Here is a 23,764-nt window from a genome sequence, read left to right on the forward strand (position 1 = left end):
AAATAATACTAAATTAATGAAAATAATGTTTTTTGTTGTTTTTTTTTTTTTTTTTACTTTACAGAAATGTCTAGTGTTGGATTTGTATTCTGTCAGTGAAGAGTTAACATAACATGTTGTTCTTGGGAATATGGGACTGCTCATCCTGTCAGTGAAGCTAAGAAGAATTTTCTATGTGTAACAGCACCAGGAAGCAAGACTTATTTTCAGGTAATACTCCTCATCAGAAAACATTTGTAAGAAAATTGTGAAAAACATTCATTTAGTTACACCATTAGGTAGATTTTATTTTCTTTCTCAGTAAGAATAGTGAGTGTACATAAACACATAAAAATGCCTTGCTCTATCATTATTCTGAATTGCACGTTGCAAATGACATTTTTCTCCTTAATATGTCTTTTTCAAGAAATGGAAAGACGGTTCTAATTTTTAAGACAGTGGTCTCATTGCAATTCCATGTCAGGAAAATCCTCTGAGAAGATGAGAAAATGCAAGCAGTTGAACAAAGGAGCCACAGGAAAGAAGTCTTATCTCCAAGAACTCAACAGACACATATTAAAATGAGCTGATTGAATCTCAGTCCTGTGTCTTGTGGACTCATCTTTGGGGAAATGGGTTCCACTACAAATTTCCTGATTGCAGCATTAGAGGCTTCCTTGTGCTTTTCTACCAGCCACTTAGGGTAGAATGGCAAATTCTGCTTTGCCATGACAAAGTCCAGTTGGACATCTTTCTCCCAGTTCTCCCAAAATGGATTAAAGTGAATACAGACAGAGACAATGAGTAAACTATGATGTGAAGTTTATATACAAGAATATAACATTTATCTGGAGTATTTACAAGGTTAATTAAAGCAATATTTTACAACTCTTTCAGATTAACCACTAGGTATATTACAGTTAGGCTACAGATGGTTTAATTTGTAAAATAATTAAAAAAAAAAAAAAGGAAGTTGCATTCAGATCAACCAGCTCCAAAACTTGTTCTTTTTTTTTTTCTTTTTTTTTTTTTTCTGAGAGAGAAGGGCTCAGACTTTAGGAAAATAAAACGTGAGAATAATTAATATACTCTTACTGGTGCCTATGTATCATATGCAAGAGTTGTAACGTGACTTTTATAGTGTTAAGACAGATGGGAAGCTGTGTAACCTCAGCGGAAGTGCCATGCTTGCAGTGACAGGCCAGCCACACGCTTGGCTTTCTTGGTGACTCCTGCTGTGGCACAACAAACATGCACGCATACAGAGAAGCAGCAATATAAATGAACCAGCATTACTGAAACAAAGAGGAAAAAGCCTCTGACCAAAATCACATTTGCAATCATAAAAAAACCCCAAGATTTAAGCAAGATACTTTAATACTTCCCAAAAATAGCCTTTCATTTTTTTTATTACAATTTAACCTATGTACAAAAATGGAGGAGCTCTTCCCCTCTCGGACAGCGGTCACTGTGTCTTGTGCCCACAGCATCTTGAGGCTCACAGGGGCCAAAGCAGGAAGGTGCAGGAGGCCCAGAGAGCTTGGGACGGGCGGCTGCTGGAGGACAGCCAGAGACAAAGCCACTAACACTGCAGTTTGCGGATACTGCGGGAGAACCGCTTGAAAGCCCGCTGGCCTTTCTGCCACCGCTTCAGCGAAGTGATCACGAGTTCCCCAGCTTGCTTCTGCCCCATCACCAAGTAGGGGACATTGATGTCGTTCATCTCATCGCAGGTACACTGGAGGCCACCTTTGAGCCAGAGCACTATCTTCCTTAGATCTCTTTCTGTTAGCCCATTCAGTTTGTAGATAGTTTTGCTCTTTGTTTCAGGGGTGATCTTGGTATCCCCATTGATGTAGGCAATCTCCTTCACTTTTATCTTCAAGGCTAATAGAGTGAGGGGAGGGGGAAGTGGGGACGGGGAGAGAGATTGAGAGGTTTCTTTCCCATTAGTGCACATAAAGAGGACCTGGGGAGGGAGGTGCTCTATTGCTAATTAAACTGTCAGGGCTGACAGAAGAGGTAGCAGGTGGCTCCATTTCTAAAGCCACAAAGGGCATGCAAGTCATTTCAGTTTGAATCAACCTTAGGCTTGAGGTTTTTTTGATTTCTTTTCTCCTTCTTCCCCTCCCCCTCTTTTCCCTTCCTCTCTAATTTTTTTTTCCAGCTTTTCTCCTGTTTGCAACAGAGAGAGGGCACATTTGCTACACTAAGCAGAGCAGGTTTTTTTTTTGTTTTGTTTTGTTTTGTTTTTTGTTTTTTTTTTTTGCTGGGAGAGGACAGCCTTCCTGGAAGTAGTGTTTGAAGGGGAGGTGGGGAGGCAAGTACCTAGACCTAATCTGAAACCTGATCTTTGCTGCAGCTCAAAACTTCTACACTTAATTTATTAGGCTGGAGAGGATTTTAGGCAAACCTGTAAGGAAATGATATTTCACATGCATTGTTTTTTTGAAAGAAAAGATCCCATAGAGGGCAAATTGGTCCAACAGCTGCATTCGATTTAGTGAAATAGCTAGGAGGGGGGATACAGGGCTCTGTAAGAAGCTGTGGGGCATATTTTGCTTTGGAAGGATTTATCTGAGTGCAATTTGCCAGGCCAAAACTATTGATTGTTTTAGCAATTATGTACCACAATCACAGTTTCAGGTTTTGGGTAGGGTTTTGTTTTATTTTTTTAAAGAAAGACTTTTGGATGGTTGTAGATACTTATACTACAAATCTGTTTCCAGGTATTAAACACTGACCTATTGTAAAAGGATTCTCCTCCTTATTCCCTTTAGCTCTTGAAATGCTAATGTGTGGATAATGTGTCCTTCAGTTGTCTGTGTTGAAGGGGCTTTCTTGTCCTCTTCTAACCCCAGATCTTCCCATTAAGTTTTTATCCCCAGTTGTCTGTGCATTACCTTCTCTGTCAAATGCTATATAGAGCTTCATTCTTAATCTGCAGAGAGAGTCTTTCTTATGATACGCTGAGATTGGTCATGCGGCTCTGTCTCAAACATCTAAATGAAGCTTTGCTCTACTTCTCCCCAGGCAATAGTCTGCTTAAAAAATTCTCTCTTTTTTTTTTCTATTTTACTTTCTGTTGGGTTTGCCAACAACAAACATAAAAGAGCACCACTTCAAAATAGTAAACAGAAAAGAATGATAAAAAGGGGTATTTTTTACTCTGAGGTGGAATTTTATGTTTCACAACCTGATGGTCCAAGCCCTGCCTTTACTCAGGCACATCTCTTACTGATTCCACTGGGAGCTGTACCTGATCCTCGGCTCTCAAGTTTCAAGCAAGAAACTCTACTTCCACTTACCAAAGTCGTTTTTGCAGAGGTTTTCCACGATGTCATTATCATCTTCATTTTTGTTTTTGCAGGCATCACAGACCTTGGGTGCTGGAAATGCAAGCAGCAGTCCCCATCAGACTCAGGGAGAAAGGAACAGCAGGTGGAGTGGGAACCCTTTGGGAAATGTCAGCTTTCCACCCCTTCACCCCAGAGCCTGTTCTTTCTCCCCCCAGCCCCAGAGCTGCCCGTGCACTTTGTGGCTCCTTATCCTGCAGCAGACCCGCTACAGGGGGGAAAGATGGGCTTATAAAGTCACACCTCAACCAAAAGTTTTTGTTTTAATGGGTAAAAGGGGAGTGGGGAGGGAGGTTGAAACACGACACAGAGCACTCTAGCTCCACGCTACAGCGACGACTCTTGTACAGGGCGATCAAACCCTCTGGATTGCCGCGCGGGTCCAGTACCGAATCCCAGACTTTGAGGATGGAGATGGGTGCGGGCCAGTGACAGCTCCCCGACGGCACCTGCGGTTTCCCCGGGCCCCTGGGAAAAGCCTCACTGAGCCTGGTCTGCGGCCACCTCCCCGGTCCCCCCCGTCCCGGAGGGACACCGGGGTGTGCTGTAACTCAAGGCAGACGCCTTCGCTCCCCCGTAGAAAGCCGGGGATGGACCCCGCTGTCGGGGTGCCCCATCGGGGGCCGATGTTGCCGGTCCGCGGCGACCCGACCGCTCCATCTTACCTTCCCTGGTGACGGGGAGGATGTGGTCGCTGCTGGCCAGCGGGATGCAGAGGTCGTTGTCCTTGGGGAAGCGGCTGCAGTCCAGCATGTCGGGCCAGGGGAAGCCGAAAGCGGACATCACCGGGGCGCAGCTCTCCTTCACTTCCTCGCAGAGCGAGTGGCAGGGCTGAATGATTTCGTCCAGGTCGTCGATGCAGACGGGGGCAAAGAGGGAGCAGAGGAACTTCCTGGTATCGGGGTGGCACTGCTTCTGCACCAGCGGGATCCAGGTGGACGCTTGCTCCAGCACCTCCTGCACCGTCTCATGCCCCAGCAGGTTGGGCAGCCGCATGCTCTGGTACTCGATGCCCCGGCACAGCAGCATCGGGGCGGGGATGGGCTTGCAGTTGGAGCGCTTGTAAGAGAAGTCGGGCTCCCCGAAGGGGAAGAGCCCGGCGGCTGAGCCCATGCACTGGGACGCCAGCAGGAGCAGGGCGCAGAGGCGGCGCTGCATTTTGGGGCGCGGAGGACGTGGTGGGGGGGCTGGTGAAAGGCTCGGGGGCCGGGGTGACGGGGCGGGCGGCGTGACGCTACCTCAGCCGCAGGCAGTGTCTCCTAGCCCGGGCTCCAGCTGCCAGGAGGAGACGGAGAGTCTGAGCGAGATGCTGGGGCAAACGGGAGTTTTCTTGTATGCAAATAGCAGGGGGAGCGGGGACTGGGAGGAGCCTGGTGACAGCCATCCAGAAAGGATTGGTCACTACTTTCTCGGTCTGCTTTTGCTCAGAGGGATTGCCTTTTGGCAGGAAATCCTTGCAAGGAACATTACCGTGCGAGCACAGAGAAGGAGGGAAAGATGCCGGCGAACAAAGAACCCCGAGGAGCTCCTGCGCTGGGCAGGGGGCGCGGAGCCGCCCCGGCCCGCGGGGAGCTGGAGGTGAGCTTTGCCTATGGCTCAGCTGCTGCGAGCTGCCCCCGCTCCCCTCGACACCCCCTACTCACGTTTGAAGTTTTCTCTGCCAGCGAACGGGAGATGCGGCCAGGCCGGTTCCCAGGCAAACAATGATGTGGCCCTCATCCCTCGGAGGGTGTCTGGCACCTCCGCCCCCTCCTGCGATGCTGGCAGGATTCAGCTCGGGGCGGGAGCCGCAGGCAGCAACTGGGGACTGCCGGCACTCCCGGCCCCACTCCTGCGGCCCCCCAGCCCCTCCTGCAGGCTCTCCCCTGCCGGGAGTGGGGCCCTGCAGCGGACCCGGGCCCTACAGCCCCTGGATGGCCTCCGACTGCCGGTGGGGATTTCCCCGAGTGGAAGAATCCAAGTGCTTTCGGCATACTAGCACGTTTTTCTGAGGCTAAAAGCGCTGGCCTGGCTCCACGCAGCATGGGCACATCCCTTTCCCTTCATTCCTGTCTTCACCTAGAAACTCCCTTAAAGAATTGTGTTTGTGTTCATTTAACACCAAAGGGAAGACAACAGGCAAGGCACCGGGATCACAACTCAGCTTCAGTGTGCTTTGTATAATTCTTGGATTTTTAGTAATATTATTTATGGGGTTATTATTGAAAAGAGTAGGCCTGTGTAGTATCATTTTGTGGTAAACCGCATTCATTAATCAGCTACTGAATATTTCTCCTTATGAAGATGTTTTATGGGGAGCTAGCCTCAGCCATGATGACTTCTGTAAATTCCAGGATCCGTGTACATCTAGTTTCCCACTGGGCTTTCCAGAGATGTGACTCATTGCTTGTGGCATAGGAAAGAGATGGGACCTGCAGCATTCCCACCAGGAAGGCACAGGTCTGCCATGCTGGAATAGCTGCAGTGCTGCCCTAGGCAGGCTGGCTCTTTCAGACATTTCAAGATCCCTTCCAGTGGGCCAAGCTGATGAATGTAATCTCCCTGTAGGCCAGCTTCTCTCCTGAAGTTGTTTGATACCTAAATATCCTGAATGTCTAGTATCACTTGTGGTAAGGCTTAAAAAGGTTTTATTGAGACCTTATTATTTCCATTTTTAATGACCCCGATGAACCCATTTACTCTTAAAGTTTAAAATGACCTGAGAGCACGTAAACAAAACCAGCCCACGCCTGTAGACCAGAGCAATCATTGATGTTCTCGCTGTGATACCTTGCGATCCCTTGCAGGTGACAGCGCCAGAGGGCGAGGCTGTCTTCAGTGCTCCTGGCTGCCAGCACGGGCACGGCGTTCCTAGTCTACGGACGTGGCTGCGGGGCAGCAGTGCCCATTTACCATGACCCCAGCCACCTTCCCAGGGAGTAGATGGTGCTGACCCTGCCAGCCTGCCGCCCCGAGCAGCGCCAATGCCCCTCGCACCGCAGGGCGCTGCCGGTGGAGCGGGGCTGTTTTGGCTGCCCCGGTGCCACTGCTCCCGGCTGTCGGGGGCACACACCGGGCCGGGCGTGGGACGTGCCCGGCACAGCCCGGGAGGGCCCCCGGGGGTCCGGCCGGGGGGTGTCCCGCGGCACGCGCTCGGGACAATAAACATCCCCTCACACTTAATTGGGAACGGAACTAAGGAGTGGTGCCTCCCCTCTGCCCCCTAGGGAGTCCAGCCCTGCGGGCCCCCTGCCCTGTCCCGGCTCTCCAGCGTAGGTGCGGGGCCCGCTGCTGCCTGGTCAGGTGCTCCCACGAAGGCCATCGGGTCAGAGGCTTTTGGGCTACCTGGTCCGATCTTATGGGAGCCAAGCAGGACTGCATCCCTAAAATACAATGAGGTTTTAAGGTATACCTGTCTGGGATTTTTTGGTGGTTTTGTGTTTTGTGGTTTTGTTTGTTTGTTTGTTTGTTTGTTTGTTTTTCTTTTTTTTTTTTTTTTTGTTAGTTGTTTTTATTTTGTTTTTAATGTGTTAAGGTGTTTTTAAAAATTGCTTTAAAGGCAGCACAGGCTTTTTGAGCACCCATAAATTCATCAAGTGCCATGGATAGTTAAGCCTCTTTAAAATAGCATAAACCTATAAGCATAAGTCTTTAAACTTTAGATGTTTAAATCTGTATAAGCTGCTAAAATGCCTTTAGTCCTCAAGTGCTTAAATCACCTTAAGTCTTGGGAGTTAGGTGAGAGAATGAGCTGCCTTGTAAGAAAGGCCTCTGCTCCAGTTACCCCCAGCCCACAGTTACCTGATGGATGGTAGTAAAAATGAATGAACTGTGGGGAAAACAACTGGAGTCCTTGGAACTTGCGTGGAGTTCAGCGTAGCATTGTGTTCTAAGGAGTGCGCCTGTTCTGTGCCCTCTAAGTCAAAACCATGGTGCAGCTTCCCCTTGTTTTCAAGCCTTGATAAGAACTATGAACTTCTGTACATTTTTCTGACCAGTCCTGAAAGCCGAGATGTGGAAAAGGGAAAATTTATTGGCACTTGCCTGTCTGCTAAAGAATAGGCAAGACATTTTCTTTAATACAGGCAGCAATAAAGAGTATGGATTTGTTAATCTGTGTCATACTTTTCCATATTTTCTGCTTTGACATCGCTTAGTCCCTTACCTGGCTAGGTACTGTATGTGGGACCCTCTTTGCTTTTCCCTTCCCCTGACCCTATGAGGTGCTTTGGTGATGTGATGAGCTTTGAGGAAAAAGCTGCCGTCACTTATGGCTCCTCCAGCCTGGGCCTTACATTCCTTTGTCACCGACCTGAAGGTTTCATTGTCCTTTTGGGTTGCAGAATCATGGGATAACTATGGCTGGAGGGAACTTCTGGAGACAATTTAGTCCAAATCTATGATCCAGATTCTGGGTTTATCTGGGTGACTTGCAGTCTGACACTCCCGAGACCTCTCTGGGATGCCTGCACCCTCACCTGGAAGGCTTAATTCAAGGCTGTGTCTCAACCTCGCTCTCCTTTTTGGAGTAAACATCAAGCTTTCGGTTCCTGGGCAGCCCACAGATTGGTTTCCCTTCATGGGAGATGGTCAGACCTAGGATGGATGATTTGCCACTTTGAGAGCAATAATTTACAAAGGGAGGCATAGATGCATGGAGGGCAACCAACCCTTGCCTGGCACAAAGCACCCACCTTCCCCAAATATTTGGGTGATGTTTTCACACCTGAATTGAGTCCAGCCCCACTGACTGGTGAGAGTAGCTAGTCCAAGCAGATTAGGGGAATACTGACATCACGGGCTTTCTAAGCAAAAAACTGGAGCTTGAGGACTTGCCCTTAACATTGTAGAGGAAAAAAAATCTGTGACTTTTTAGCTCACTCTCTTCTGCTCATGAAAGGGCAGTGATGAGGACAAAACTGGATTTCTGACCACGATGAAAACATCTGAAGAAAATTTCTGCTTACCTTTAGAAATGGTCTCCAACATCACACTATAGAAATATTATTGCTATTTAAATCTCATAGTTGAATTTGACAGGAAAAAAATACACAATTGCATAGATTTTAATGTGAGGCAGCTCAGCAGCAGATCCCTCTTGATGCTGTTTCAGTGGAAGATAATGTGGAATTTAACATTTTCTGGACTGGGCAGCAATCTTATTTTCTGTTGCTACAACATTTAAAAGTTCCATTGTCAAAAAATGCACTTGCTGTATATATATCTTCCCGTCTTCCTCCCTCTTCTCTGGAAGGAACCTTTAAAAATAAGTTATAGTTTTCTTTGCTTTCCATTTGGAATGCTCACTGAAAATGCAGAAGTGAGCATGCTCGAAAAGTGTTGAGGACGTGCCTGAGCAGCACAGAGGAAAAATCTTCCTTGGGCTATGGCAGAAGGACCTCTTGGTGGCGCTTGTGCACACTATGTCCTGTTTTCCTTTGCCCAGTGACACGGGATATGGATCTTCCTCCTAGAAATACGATGCTCTGTATTTCTGCTCGCCGCCCTTCTTCTCTAGAAACGCTGTTTGGGGACTGGAACTCTAGGCCATCTTTAGTCAGGGTTTGATATCATGGAAGGGAAAGATCAAATTGAGGCTGATTACTTTCAAATGGAAATGAAACCAAGTCACACAGAGTTTTCTAGGTTTTCACTTCTATTACTATTTTGATTTTAGTGGCCATTCCCTCAATAGTCTCCCTGCAGTTAGTATCTTTATTTTTTCCCTCCCCGGTTTGGAATGTTTTCTGTAGAAACATTATCAAATATTATTCCAAGCCTCTGTTTTTTAATGTTGGTTTGTACTCCCCACTTATATGAATTGTTAATATAGGTGCTTAGATGTTGTATTATGCAAACACACACACGCACGTATACATAAAAATCCAGATTTATTTGTATGCTAGTACTTCAGTAAGTTACGATTCATCAAATTCATCAGATGTATCTATATCTGTCTAGTTTTTGTTGTGAGCATTTTTGCTAGTGCAGAATTTCTGTTTGTAATTAGCATTCCCTTTACTGTCTATCTAATCTAAGTGCTGGATAGCAAAAGGTAGCAGAACCATGCCCTGGAGGACTATAATTGCATGGTACCTGGTTTTCCTAGTGTATTTTATTTAAAAAGCTGTAATGTAATAAATCTTTCCTTTCTTTCTCCCTAGCTGCTATTGGCAGCCTGGTAGTAACTAGCACCTTGAGCAGAGAGTGGGACCCCACGCTGTGAGCCATACAAATGGGCAGGGTGTTTATACTAAAATGCCTGGGTTCTGTGTGGGGCACAGGTGCCTCAGGTGGGGAGAAAGGAGAATTGTTGCCTCCATTTGGGCTGGGTGACAGGGAACAGAAATACTGCCATCATTGGCCACTGTGTAAGTTGCTGTTGTTACAGCATGAGGGGTCTAGCTCCAAATTTTAATTCCTGTTAGGACTTCAGCAGGTTTTGTCCATTTGTGTCCAAAGTTGCCATTAGTACTTTCCTGAGGAATGTCTGAAGCTGTGGACATTGATGAGCTTTGGTGTGAATCTGTATGCAGGGATCTTGTAAATCTGCAGAATCATAGGCAAAAATAGCCACTGAATTCTCTGTTTCTGCAGTGCTTAACAGAGAAAACAGCTGTAAATGAGTGTTTGAGTGAGGCAGATATAGAAACTTTCAGAACTCATTGCTTCTTGCAGGGAAATGGTCAGATTTGCGATAGCTGGTCTAATGGCCTCAGGGTTTGGACAACCATTACTCCTAAAGGCAAATTATTTTAAAATAATAATAATTTGTAGTAAAGCATTTTAAAAGCAAAATCAAGAGAACCTGTTATCCAAAGCTATACTATTTAAAATAAAGCAATGAAACATTGATGTCAGTAAGCCTCTGTATTGCCTTGGAGTTACATTGCACAGTGATTCAAATAATCAAACTAGTAGACACATAATCAGTAATTTAAATATATGTGCAGACTCTAGAGTTGGTATTTCCAAATAATTTTTAAAAATCCAGAGAGCTGATCCAGAGGCAGTCTGCATGACATGGCTTGTGATGTATTGGTATTACATTTGCAGTTTTCACAAATTCAGAAATAATTGAGAAAAAGCAAGCTACTTACATTTAACTTGTATTCAGGAATATATTAAAACTTTTGTTTAACATCTTCAATATCTTCTCTCATCTACTATTCTGGTTCCGAGCTAGAATTGTACAGTTTTACCTTCCTGACCCTGGCACAGAAAAGTAAAAAAGCTGAAGAGTCCTGTAAATGAACTCTTATTTGAAATAGATTATAAACATGCTTTTCTGCACATGTATTTTTCCTTTCTCAGTACATGCAAATGCATACTTGTAATATAAGCTGAGGTAAGTTTTAGAACTATCTAGCCCATTTATTTATTATTTTGGTGGATTTTCATACTTCAAATTATTAATTTGTTTCTGTAAATTTCTATATTTTCAGTATTCCCAGCTCTCTTTTGACTGTGGGACTAATTCATCTTAGCTGCCTTCTGCCCAAATAGTTGGTTGTCTTTTGTTCTGGTTGGAGCTGCTAGTTTTGAGAGAAGAGAGTGTGCTGCATCCCATGTTTCCAATTAATATGTAGTGGTTGGTTTGAATTGACTTACTTTCTGCAGGGAAAACTTCATTTTTGGAAAAAACATAAGAATGTATTTCTTTGGTTTGCTTGAGCAGTACTTTTTTCCTTAGAAGACTTTACAGCAAAAAAGGTTTGTTTAGATCCTGTAAGTAAAGTTGTAGCAGAAAGTGTGTCAGGGTCAGTTTAGAATTATTATTTGTATCTGTGAATAATTAGTGAAACCATGTTGTTTTGAGTAGTTTTATAAGGATTAAAAATAGAAGTTGCTATGGTTTACAGACATGTATCCTTTGCTACTTAGTCTACAGAGTTACACATCTGGAAGTTGAAAGAGTTTATGCTGAAAAAGATGAAAAAGCTGAAACCATGTTATATTATCTTCATTTGGTTTGGTTGAAAATGATGAAGTTATGTTGAAAATGATGCTTGAAATATCAGGGTAAGCCCTTAAGAATATTAATACCAGTTCACATTACCTTGGTGTGCTGTCACCTGTGTTTTGTTTCTCTTTCCCTCATGATAATTGCCCCTGTGGACTCTGACTTCACCTGGCACTGTGTTGCACAGTCTGCCTGGGTGTGCCCCTCGTAAGAGCAGCTAGCTGTGGGCTGGGGTCGTTAGGCACTCCAAACTTAGAGCAAAGTTAGACCATGTAATCATGGTCAAGCCCAAAAAGACCTGCCATTCTCTCCTCCCACCCTCCTGTGTTTGTAATTCTGACACCTATGTATTCAAGTTGTTTTCTGAGAGAAGTCACTTGCTGGTCAAGAGAACCATGAATCCGTGGAGAGCATTCCTAGGGCATCAGCCTTCCCCACCCCAGGGAAAGACTGGGATTGTGATGTCTGGCTACTGAAGGTGTCCTGCATAGTCTTTTGCTTGACAGGGAGCTTGGAGGTACAATCTACTGCCCTCCACACACATCCCCTCCTCATTAATTCTGGTGATAGAGTCAGTGACAAAACTAGATGTTTTGTCATCTAGTCAACCATCTTAACAGGGATGTTTCTTTTCTGCCACTTCAAAAGAGATCTCCTAACAATTCCCAAGGAACCTTTGTTGCTTCTGTGTTGGCTCCTGCCTGACCACATTTTGGGATTTCTCCTTCTGCTTGGCAGGTTGCAGCACTGTTAACCTCTCCCTTTTACTGTAGGAGTATCATCCTCCAGCTGTAGCTACTAAAATTCAGAATGCTGTGGTCAGAATGGAAAAAATGAAAAGGAGAACCTCAGGGGAATTCAGGCCCTGTGCTATGGACCTGGTTGTGGTTCGCCTGAGATGTAATTAGCCAGATAACTGATAGGCAAGATGGAAGGAATGTGTGACATCTGCATATATGGGTCTGTAACTTCAGTTTCCACATAAAGACGTGCAAACCTCTGCCCCGACCAGGGTATTGAAGCACAGTTCTACATGGGAAATGGAAAAGATTCTTAATCACATAGAAAACTGCTTTTTTTTCTTAGGCCATACACCAGTATCCATCTCTATGGTAGACATTTGCATTTAGATTCTGAGGAGGGTTTGAGCATTAGATCCGTGTTGCCTTGTGTAATTGTACCGTTTATTTGGATGTCTTCCTTACTCATGCTCTGGCCAGACTGGCAGGACTGAAAGGAATTTGAGTGGCACTTCTGACAACAAAGGGAGAATAATAATGCTTTGCTCATGATTTAAACTTATTAGATATATTCTTCTGTGCTTTTGAACTCTTTTGACAAAAAATTTCCCCCCTTTGCTGTCCATGAGAGCCCCAGACAACTAAACCTGCTCCTGCTCATTGATAACCAGAGCAGTTCTGCAATGTATTTCATTAAGGGGAAGGAAGGGAAAAGGTTAACAACCCACCCCCCCCAAAACCTAGTATAAATAAATATGTATTATGGCTTTCAAAGCATTTTTTCTTCTTCTTCTTCTTGAATTATTTCTTAGAACAATTATGTGAGAAGTTCAGTATATGTGAGGATTTTTTAATAGAAAAGTGAATTAGCTGTTTGCAGACCTGCTCCCCTCAGTAAATGGGAATATGCCATATGACAGTGGGCCAGATTTTACTGATATAGGCATCACTGATATAACTGTTTATTCTCTGAGCCTGGAAGAGATCCAGCAGGATTTAGTTTTATGAGGTTTAATGTAAAGGTGTTGTATTTCATGAGATGAAATCATAACACAATGGGTTTGCAAGAATTCTGAAAGATTATTTTCTCAGAGTGTTGGCAAGCATGATTCTCCTGTGAATTACATGTCTAAAAGAGAAATATAGATCTTCTTTCATTGGGTTGAAATGATAACTAGTCCTTAATCCTTCCTAGATGGCCTGTGTCATTAATGCTGGCTGTGCATTTAGAATGTATACAGGTAACAGCTTTAATTCTCTAAAGCTATGAAACTCATAGCTGTGCTATAGCCATAGGGGCTAGTCACATATTTGAAATGCCTGCTGTTATTTTTGGGATATGTCTCTGAATTTTGGATGTTTTTTGTTTCTTAATTTTGTGAAGAAGGGGGAGAAGCATATGGCATCTCTCACCTATTTATAGTAGTAGAAGACCTATTAGCATTATTACCTGTATCCACAACATGTCTGTGAATATTCACCTTATGCTTGAGCAGGTTTTCCTTTGGCTGTTTGCTTGTAGAGAATGATAACTGTTGAGCAGTTTCTTGAGGTTTCCCTTCAGATTTGCCTCATATATTAAGCAGATGAATGAGATTGCACTTATTTAGCAGTGTTGGTTCCCAGTTACTTTTCTCTGCTTTACAGCAGAGTGTGTATATGCTCCCTCTTTACCTTGTCCTGCTCTGGGAAAGCAGAAGGGTGGATCTATGAAAGAGGTACAGGGCTGGGAAAAAACTTCTATTTTCAGCTTTGCTTAATTCAATGAGATTTCAAACAAATTGTTGCAACTATCTGTGTAAGGTTTTGTTTTCTAGCAAAGGAGGTTTTGACATTTTCAAAGTCCATCCACTAATACTTCAAGGCCCAGCAATGAGGGCTGAAACTTAGCTCATTATTTAGTCCAGCACACAGGGATGCTCAGCTCTGTCACCAGTCTAAGCAAGGCTAAGGTTTGGCTGTACAAATGTTCACAGATAAAGTAAAACCCTTCAGTTGTGACCTTGTAGAATAATATGTCTTCTGCTTATGAGGGAGGTTGGCATCTTGCTCCTTGCAGTTAAATATTTTGAAATATATTATTTTAAATATATATTATTTTAAAATATACTTAGTGTATTTGGTTTTTTTTTTTTTTTTTTTTACTTCATAAGGAGGGGACAAATTCTGACTACTTTGGCTCTATTTTTGGAACTATTTTAGGAGGATTTACACCATAATGCATATTTGAACTGGGGGTCACTCACTGGTACTATCATGCTGTTGATTTTGCATGTGGTGAGAAGAGGTAGTATACCTGTTACTTCCTTGACACTCATCAGTTACTTTACTCTTTTGTTCATGCTGAAATTGGAGGTCATAGAAATGCATAGCTATGTATTAGTTTTTGTGTTAGATTTGCATAAATGAAAAAAGGGCTTGATTTACTGTGATGGCATTAACAAGTACTCTCTATCCCCATCTGTGACTACCAAATCAGGACTGTTTTTTAAAAGGTATTCCCTTCTCTAAATTGGCAGTTCATTATGGGGGATGCTGTTCAGTATTTGCAAACACATTCCTTTGGAGGAGGGGATCTTATGCACTGCAGTATTTTTGTGATGACTGGGAGCTTAAGCACAAAATATCTTTCATCCAGGCATTTATAAATCAAGCTGTACTTTTGAAGGTATAAGTTTCAATATCCCAAATTGTGACTTACCATATATTGATTTCAGCTCAAATGTAGTCATAATTACTGGGAATACAATGCCTATAGGGAATAAAACAGAGAGTAAGTAAAATGGAGCTAATAAATGGGCCTGCTTTCTTAGGCTAATTGAGCAAAAACCACGGGAAGACGAACACAAGATAAGTGCTCCCTGGGCAAGAAGTGACCAAGAAACATGTTGTGAAACTTTGTGATAAGATAATGTTACCAGGTGACATGAAGAATGTGTAACTAATGGGAAATTGTTACCAAAAATAGAACCCTATATAAGTGCCATACAAGAAAAGCCCTATATAAATGCTTTGTATACTCAATAAAATTAGCTTCTGATCCAAATTTGGATGTCCTCCTCTCTCTATTGCTGATAGGTGCCCTTTAGCTTACAGATGAAATTACTGGGAAAAAGGAGGATGGGCTTGACTATATAGAGAGAAGCTTTTTCCTGATTCAGGTTTTATTTTGCTTGTATTTCGCTGGAAAAACATACCACTGAAAAACCATTGCACAGACATGCTTCCAGGAATGTTACAAGTTCATCCTGTGCAGGAAAGCCAAGCAAAGGCAGCTTGGTTTCCTGCTAAGAGGCCTCCACTGAAGAACAAGTTGATTTTAGCTAAATTCAAACACAATAGGTAGTATGCATGAGGTAAAATCAGGGACAGGTAACTCAGGAGGCACACAGAGATGATGTCCAAGCATGCAGGGATGGGGTTAGGATTTCCAAAGCCTACTTGGAGTTGGATCTCACAAAGAACATGAAAGGAAGGGCTATTACAGGTACATCGGCAGTGAACGGGAGACAAGAAAAATGTGGCTCTGATTCTGAATGGGGCAAAGGACTTGGTGACAAAGGACACAGAAATACCTGAGGTTCTCAATGCCTTCCTCATACAGATCTTCTCTGGGGCCAATTCTGTTTAACCTCTTCATTAATGACCTGATCACAGATACAGAGTGCATCCGCATCAAGTTTGAAATAAAATGTATCATCATCTCCGGTGACACAAAACTCAGGAGTGAGAGAGACCAGATGGTTATGCTGTCATTCAAAGAGACCTCAATAAGCTGGAGAAATGGGCCATAACAATCACATGATGTTCTTGAAAGTGAAATGCAAAGTACTGCACCTGAGGACAAACAACCCATGTCACCAGCGCATGATGGGGATTGACCATCTGGAAGGTATCCTGGGACCTGGGGATCCTGGCAAATCCAGGACCAGCAGTGCACAGCTGTGGTAAGGAAGGCTAACAAGTACCCTGGGTTGTTAGGAGAGAGGTAGCCAGCAGGTGAAGGGAGATGATCCTGCCCCTCTACTCAGTACCAGTGAGGCCTGAAGTGCTGTGTCGAGTTTTGGGCTCCCCAATAAAAGCAAGATATGAATTTACCAGAGAGCCCCCCGAGAAGGCCATAAAGATGATAAAAGGATCGGAGCATTCCTCTTATGAGGAAGGGCTGAGGGAACTGGGACTGTTCAGCCTGGAGAAGAGAGGTTTTGGGGGGGTCTCAGCAACATTTATAAACACCTGAAGGGAGAGTGAAAAGAAGATGAAGTCAGGCTTTTTCCAGTGGTGCTCAATGACAGAACTAGAAGCAATGGACACAAACTGAAGCATAGGAGGTGCTGTCTGAACAAAATATAAACCTTTTCCAGTGTGAGGGTGCTCAAGCACTGACAGTTTGCTCAGAGAGGTTGTTGTGGAGTCTCCATATTTGGAGATATTAAAATCCTAACTGGACATGGTCCTGGGGAACTGACTTAGTCGCTGTTTGATCAGTGGGGTTGGACCAGGTGATGCCCAGAGGTCTCTTTCAACCTCAAGCATTCTGAGAGTCAGTGAGTTTTCAAAGCCACAAGGAATATGGCTGTGTGGGACAGATGGAGTCAGCAGTACCTCTGCTGGAGAAACTGGTGGTAAGGATTCTAGAGTCACCATTCTGAAGCAGTATAATTGACTGTGGGTTTTGAGGTTTTGGAACACCATGAGTACACAGGCTCATATTGCAGGAGCACATAAAACATTGTGCTAAGCATCCCTTGATAAAAATAAAACAATCAAGCTAAAAGTCTGCCTTTCTCATAATAACAACATGACGAAACATGAAATGTTATTTTCCTTGGAATTCCAATTTTCTGTGATTTATTTTGCCAGACTGTAATCAGAAATAGATGCTCCAGCAGAGTCTGACACAAGCGATGTAGTCCAGGAGGAATTCTAAGATCTCAGAATAGAAAACATGGTGTAAATAATATATTTTGTTCAAGACAAAGAGGAGTTGCAAATACTTCAAATTATGGGTTATAAGGGAAAGTGAAAAGGTGATTTCTAGAAGGTAGCCAATGCCATAGCCATTGAAACAGAAAATTATTGTTGTATCTTGTTAGGTTTTTCAATTTTCCTTGGTTGGTATGTAAGAAGGTAATGAATAATGAAATTACATTAAAATGAAAGGTGTTCATTTTTTTGCTATTGGGCCTGAGAGGGGAACATGACTGTGAAAATACTGGGAGGGCACAATAGTTTTCAGAAATTAGGTTCCTCTCACAAAATTTTTGCTTTTAAAGTATGGAAAAATATTGCAGCTTCATCTGCTTTGGGAATGAAATATATAGGATTTCAGAGGAGATGAAACCCGATTGTGCCGAATGCAGTCCTTACCTTGACAAATCTTCAGGCCATTTGTTTATACTGTATGCTCTGGCCAAATCTCCCAGCTCCCTTGGGTAATGGCACTCCTTGGATACAATCTGCCATTCTTTAAGTGCTTTGCTGCAAGGAGCCCTTTTTTATTACAGTGAATTGCTCAAGCTTTGCTGGAAATCCCAGGTTTTGTCTGTGCGCATACACATGGACATACTTGCAATGATTGTTATGTTTAACTGTTCCCCTGTGTGAGTGAACATTCTGCGTGCTTACACACACTTGGGTTCTATGGGTGAGTGTTCTGGCTGTGTGTGCAGGCATGAGCAAGCGCACACACACACACATAGAGGAAAGGTTGGATTCAGAAACTGTTTTCTTGCCATTTTGCACAGCCACAATGCAATGCACATGCACAGCATGCATTCTTCCATTACAAAGCATCTTCAGAAGTGTTTCTTTTCTGTTTTGCCAGGGGGGAGAGGGAAAATTCTATTGCAATCCTGTACAGAGAACTGTTCCTGAGCAGTGTAACCTGCCTTTCTACCAAGTGTCCTACATCCACTGCTGTAATCCCAGGTTGTGGATTGCACACCATCAGTAGTCTCCCCTGCTCTCTCTCTGCCTGGAGAGTGTGGATGTTCTGGCAACTGCTGTTAGCTCTGGGAGCACTGCTTTGTCTTTCTGTCCACTGCTTAGCTGGCAATCTTCATTCAGAAGTGTAATCCCTCAGCTGCTACCTTTCTGTCAAATGTTAATGCTGTTGGCCAGTAGGGAAAAAAAGAACAGGGAGAGGAACATGGGACACTTTCTCTAGCACTGCCTAAGCCCCACCTCTTTCAAAAATCAGGGTTACATCTAGGGATTTGAGGTAGGAAGGTCAAGGGACAGGCTGTGGGTGGCATAAAAAACATCATTACTGTATGAAATATAGAAACAATAATTACATTACTGTTGGCTTTTTTAATTTATTTCTTTTCTTTTAAGATTTTTTTGCTTGTCCTAGCAATGAATCAAAGAAAATCAGAAAGTTAAAAAAGTGACTTTTTTTTTTTCTTCTGTAATTCATCAGCTTTTCCATTGCAAGAATATCTCAGACTTTTGGAATCCATCTGTTTGGTTACAATAAACCTGAGTTTCAGCCTCCTGCTGTCATAACAATTTTTTCTGCAGGAGCAATAGGAAGGAGCTGCAGTAATTGATGAGATCTCAGCTTACTATTCTCTTTCGACCCAGGAAGAACACAGCACTGGGATAATTGACCCATTGTCTCAGCTCAATGGGTAGGCAGTCTAGCAGATAAAAGGCACTTTGCATCTTCCATCATTTCTTATCTGGTGGAGCTGTGCTGATTTGAAGTTAGGTTTATAAGGACATGAGTGGGAATTCAAAATCAGGCTGCTTTATTTTAACTGACACAAAAGAAGGGGAGAAATTGTTATAGGCAATCATAACCCATCAAGTTTGGAAGCGATATCTTGGGTAGTTTCTGTGGAGCAAGGGAGGAGCCCCTAGTGGACAGGGACCTTTTACTCCAAGGTTTAATACAGAAATCTTTTTCACTGTAGTTGTGCAAGGCAAATGGGAGCAGATGTACCCAAGAAAATATTTTATTTCAATAGCAATAGTCGCATCAGACAAGAAATGGCCGAATATTGTGTTCTGTTTTGACCTGTGTAACGGGAGATGGAGAGGCTGAAAGTCTCAGGTGCCTCTCTTACTTGTTAAGTTCTTCTTTTTTGGTGGGGGTTATTTTGTTTTTCTCCTGTGCTTTGCCTTAGCCTTCTTGGCTGTTATACGCAGAGTGTATTAACTACTATTTTATACAAAGAAGAGCTGTCAAGTCTTCATCAAGAATATCAGCTGCTCTATTCCCAGTCATTTCTCCACAAACAACAGCTAATAAATCCCCATCACTGAAAAGGGGTGTTACAATGCAGCACAGAAGTCTCTGGGAGGTTTGATTTTGATCCGTTAAATTTGCATGGTGACACAAAGGCTATAGGGTCATCATAGTCTGAGAGGTAACTCTTCTGGGAGAGTATTGGCTCCTGAATTCCTATATGTCATTTGAGGTGGGTGTTCTACAAATCACCAGCTAGCATCATGAAGTGGTAAAGGCAAAAAAAAGCATATCCATAAGATGCGTAAGATGTCATTTCCCCCAATCTGTTCTTTAGTAAGATGCCACTAGCTATTACTCTGCCATGCCCTAGGGGATCTAAAGTAAAGGATTTTAGACCTAATCTCAAATTTTATGTCTCATTTCAAGAAGTGTCCCTTCTGTGTGTCCACTTGTGCTGGACATCCAAACTGGTGCTAGAGCTTCACATTAAATGTATAATGCCTTTCCAAAACTATTCAGTGTAGATCACGTACCTCTGCAGACCTTTTGATACAAGCCAAAGGAGCTGCCTGTATTGATTTACTCATGGGGCTTGGAGAGAGTCGAAGTGAACCTTTGCTCAGTAATTTCTTGGACTCAGTAGAGGAATGTATCTGCCTGAAGGGAGAGAGAAAACCAGGGTTTTAAGGAAGATCACAATCCAATTTCTCTTCAATCTTTGAAACTAACACACTTCTTATGCAGAGCACCTCTAGCTGTGGGGTTTTCACTTCCTGTGAAGATGTCTGGAGTGTTTTCTTTGTGGTACAGCCTGTGCAACGCTCTGTTGATGAATTAAGTGATGCTAAAATTTTATGTGAAAATTTGTGCAATTATCTCTCAGAGCTAAGGGGAGGGCTAACATGCCCATCTTTTATCAAATGCACTTGGTTTCATTTTCCACTCTTCTGCACATGCAAAATTGAATGTATTTTAAGTTGCAATTGCGTAGAGGTTGCTGTGTGCACCATGCAAGCTTTTTGATACATGAGACTACTATATGATCCAGTGTGAGCTATGAGCCACTGATAATTTTTGGTGCAGAGACTAAGTGCCATGCCTTTGGAAACGTGATATAGCTGCATGAGTCTCGGTTTTAGTTTCCAAAGTGTGTGAATAGAAGATTCTTCTAAATACTAGAGACTACATCTCTGGCTAGAAGAAGTTCTTGAAACCAATTTCCCTTTGCAAACCACACTTGGGTGATTCAGACTGAAGAATGCTTTAAGCCTTTTGTCTGTAAGGTACAAGTCTTATGTAGGCTTCTGTTTTAATTTACTGCACTTGTAAGCAGGTTTTTCAAACTAGTCACAGTGGTCTTTTATAAATCACGAGAAATAGTCCACCCTCAATACCCTTTCCAGTCCTACCTAATGAGTCAAGGCTTGTCAAAGACCGTTTTAGAAATCTCGAATAAATCTGACATTATGTTGAGACAGCTGTTAAATATATTTATTTCCCTCCCCCAGGTTTCCTTTCCTTCACTATGAACAATGCAATTGTAGTACTATTTTTATCCCAACTTTTCATTTCATTCATATGTATTTCTACCTTCCATGCACACCTAATTTATTCTAACATGAAAAATACTGGGAAAGTCACTAACCCCCACAAAAAGCTTTACAAGCTGAACTGGAGGCTAGATGTTGCTCATATACACTCCAGATGCCCAAGCCCACCATTAAAGGAGTAAAATCAGATTTCAGGGTGCACTCTGACTCCTATGTATGACTTCCCTGAAAACAAGTGTCTCTTCAAAACAAAAACCTCAGCAGAGATATCAAAAATAACCTTGTGTCTGAGAGTAGTTTGCTTCAGTGTGGGAGAGTGAAGTCTATTATCTTTCTACTTGTTTAATAGGATTTTACCTAGCAGGAGAGAGTATGGGTATTGTGGTTTTTTGGGTACATTTTTACTAAGAAATCTGACATGAAAAACAGAAGCCTGCTCCTGTTTGTCACCCAGTCTTTCTGAAGTTGTTGGGAGTATTGGTGCTCCTCAATCATAAGCGGATCACTCTTAGGTTGGTGATAATTTTCTCCTTCCCTTTTGCAAGTGTCCCTTTCTACTCCTGGTTTTCCTTCGTTGGCTGGCCTGGAGGTGAGAATTTGAAACTGGTGTGGTGTGCATGTAGGGTGAGATTCTTGCAGTCTACCAGGGGCTTTTTCTCAGCTCCCAAATGCTTGTATTCTTCAAGAGTGATCAGGAAAAGTGCACTTCTGCATGAGGGCAAGGATGCATCTGCTGAGCACAGGTAGTTGGGCAAAGACCTGTGTTCTCCAGTGATGAGATGGGGACCAATGCATCACTAATGATGATTGGTAGTGAGTCAGGAATGGGTCAAATGAGGTGGATAATAGTAACTCATCTGTGCTAGTAGTTAAGTGTATGGTGTGGTCTGGTTTCAGCTTCTAAGTTAAGGAATAAAATCACTAGCTTGGAAAAAAAGTGGAAAACTGTTAACTCCTCTATTGTTGCCTTTCCAAGGGGGATTAAATAAGACAATAACTAATAAATAATGTAGAGAGCTTATGGGTCTGTCTTCAGTTGGAGTTTAAACAAAGAGGTCTGAGCTTTTTAAGTGCCTTCCCAAATGTGCAACTTTCTGGAAATACTTCTTGCCAGAACATCCCTGGCATTGCAACAGAGGCGGTACGTCCTCCCTGAGCAGTGGTGGCCGAGCTGGGACAAGTGAGGAAAATGACAAACTGGTGCTGCCGCACCATCCCCATCACGGCTCTGTGTGTGGCGAGCACTGTGTGTGTGCTCAGGGCTGCACATATATGTGGTATGACCCAGTGCCATGTTCCTGGGACACCTGTGCCTTAAGCTGCTGCAGCCCAGTCCTGCTACCTGGAGGGCAGGCCCTGCAGCCCAGCAGCAGCAGTGCCACTGGAGTGCTGGCTGGCTCCTGCATGGAGTGAAGGAACCAGGAGCGTGTCAGGCACACTTGACAGCTAGTCACTGGAGAGAATAAAAAAATTACAGAATTAACAAAGGCTATATGTAAAAATTAGGTTTTATGCCTAACCTGGGCATTGGGGGGGGGGGGGGGTGTCCTTTTTTTTCCTGTTGACCAGAGAGGGGAGGTCACCTGCTTTTTATTCACTGCCACTCTGCTCTCTGCACCAAAGTGCATGCTTTCTGTAACCCATTAGGAAGGGTGGAAGATTTAGATATTATTCTTGTTGTGTCTATGGCCCTCGCAATTATAAACTTCCTGAGATCAGAGGGAATAAATTCTTGCCAATTAGAAGGTCTTTTAATGTCAAGTTGTGACTAATAAACATCTGAGCTGCAGATGTACTGTAGGTTTACCTGTTGCCTGAAACTTTTCTAGCATTAATTACTCTTGTGATGGCAGGTCATGGTTATGCACCTTTGGTATTTCTGAGGATGAAATAATGCATTTTCTCTTTGAGCCTTGCTGATTTGTGCAATGCAGAGATGCCAGCCCAGTTAAAAAAGCAAATTTCCATTTCAGCCGTAATTTTAAGCTGTGTTTACAACTGCAAAACTGCATACTGTATGCTTTTAAAGGTGTGTTTCCACAGCCACTATCACCAGAATTCAACATCTTAATTAAGGAAAACCTTACCATCTGGTAAAAATGAAAAATAGAGTCCCAGTAATGCACAAAACCTCAGGTTATACAGAACTCAGGTGAGTTTGGATGTTAGTAGGCATCAGTAGGCTCCTATGATAAAGTTAAAACTAATTTTTCCTATGTCTAGAAACAGCTTTGAACATAATTGGAAACTCTGGATCCTAACTCTGGAATCTGAGACTGTCTGGCATCAGCACAGAATTTAATTACTTGACATCTTATCTCAGATTGCAATACAAGATGTGACCAAAAGGATGTATTCTATCACCGTTTGTTGAAAACACTTACGGCAGTGATCTTTATCTCTGGAGAGGGATATCTTCTGTTAATGGGCCATCTGTTAAAACCAGGTGGGGCAGTATTCTTTCTTTTCTACAAACCGTCCTTCCTTCAGGGGGGTATCTTCTGTTAATGGGCTATTGAGTCTCACTGCATGACTGATAAAATTACATCATACTAGTGTAAGATGCTCCACCCAGGGGGAGGAGCCAAGCATTTCCCACCTAAATTTAATTTGGTATTTGGAACATCAGAGCAGCCTTTTTCCACTGGATTCCAGAGGAAAACCAGACCCTTCTACATCATCACTGGACCTTTGGAGGAAAAATGCACTTTCTACAGGATGATTGCTTCAAATTAACCACATCTGTCACCGGAGGAGGACTGCAGCCACAATTTTATCAGACTGCTACCAACACCCTGACTGACAGGGTGTCAGGTTGCATTCTGATTTTGTCAGTGTTTTGTTTTGTTTTTTTTTTTTTTTTTTTTGTATTACTGTATTTTTATTTTAATTATTTCCTAGTAAATAACTGTTATTCCTATTCCCATATCTTTGCCTGAGAGCTCCTTAATTTCAAAATTATAATAATTTGGAGGGAGGGACTTTACATTGTCCATTTC

The 23,764-nt window shown here is 43.1% G+C and overlaps 1 protein-coding gene and 1 long non-coding RNA gene across 7 annotated transcripts in view; one reads left to right on the forward strand and one right to left on the reverse strand.

Moving 5' to 3' along the window:
• Window positions 1-784: 784 nt before the first annotated feature.
• SFRP2 (secreted frizzled related protein 2) lies at window positions 785-5,086 on the reverse strand. 2 transcript variants are annotated; one of them, XM_056490750.1, is made up of 4 exons: window positions 4,979-5,086; window positions 4,001-4,610; window positions 3,288-3,368; window positions 785-1,866 (listed from the first exon to the last, which is right to left on the reverse strand). In XM_056490750.1, exons 2-4 carry the CDS (start codon window positions 4,491-4,493, stop codon window positions 1,562-1,564), a joined length of 879 nt encoding a protein of 292 aa, XP_056346725.1. In that variant the 5' UTR covers window positions 4,494-4,610; window positions 4,979-5,086; the 3' UTR covers window positions 785-1,561. The 2 variants fall into 2 exon arrangements, with proteins under 2 accessions (XP_056346725.1, XP_056346724.1); XM_056490749.1 differs by lacking the exon at window positions 4,979-5,086 and having other exon boundaries at window positions 4,001-4,666.
• LOC130252791 (uncharacterized) overlaps window positions 4,743-23,764 on the forward strand; it is a 73,965-nt gene continuing 54,943 nt past the window's right edge. For all 5 annotated transcript variants that reach the window (XR_008840443.1, XR_008840441.1, XR_008840445.1 and 2 more), the window contains exon 1: window positions 4,743-4,913. This is a non-coding gene — a long non-coding RNA (uncharacterized LOC130252791). The remainder of the gene's footprint in view (window positions 4,914-23,764) is intronic.

The sequence above is a fragment of the Oenanthe melanoleuca genome, chromosome 4 (assembly GCF_029582105.1).
Source record: "Oenanthe melanoleuca isolate GR-GAL-2019-014 chromosome 4, OMel1.0, whole genome shotgun sequence".
In the NCBI taxonomy this organism is placed as follows: Eukaryota; Metazoa; Chordata; class Aves; order Passeriformes; family Muscicapidae; genus Oenanthe; species Oenanthe melanoleuca.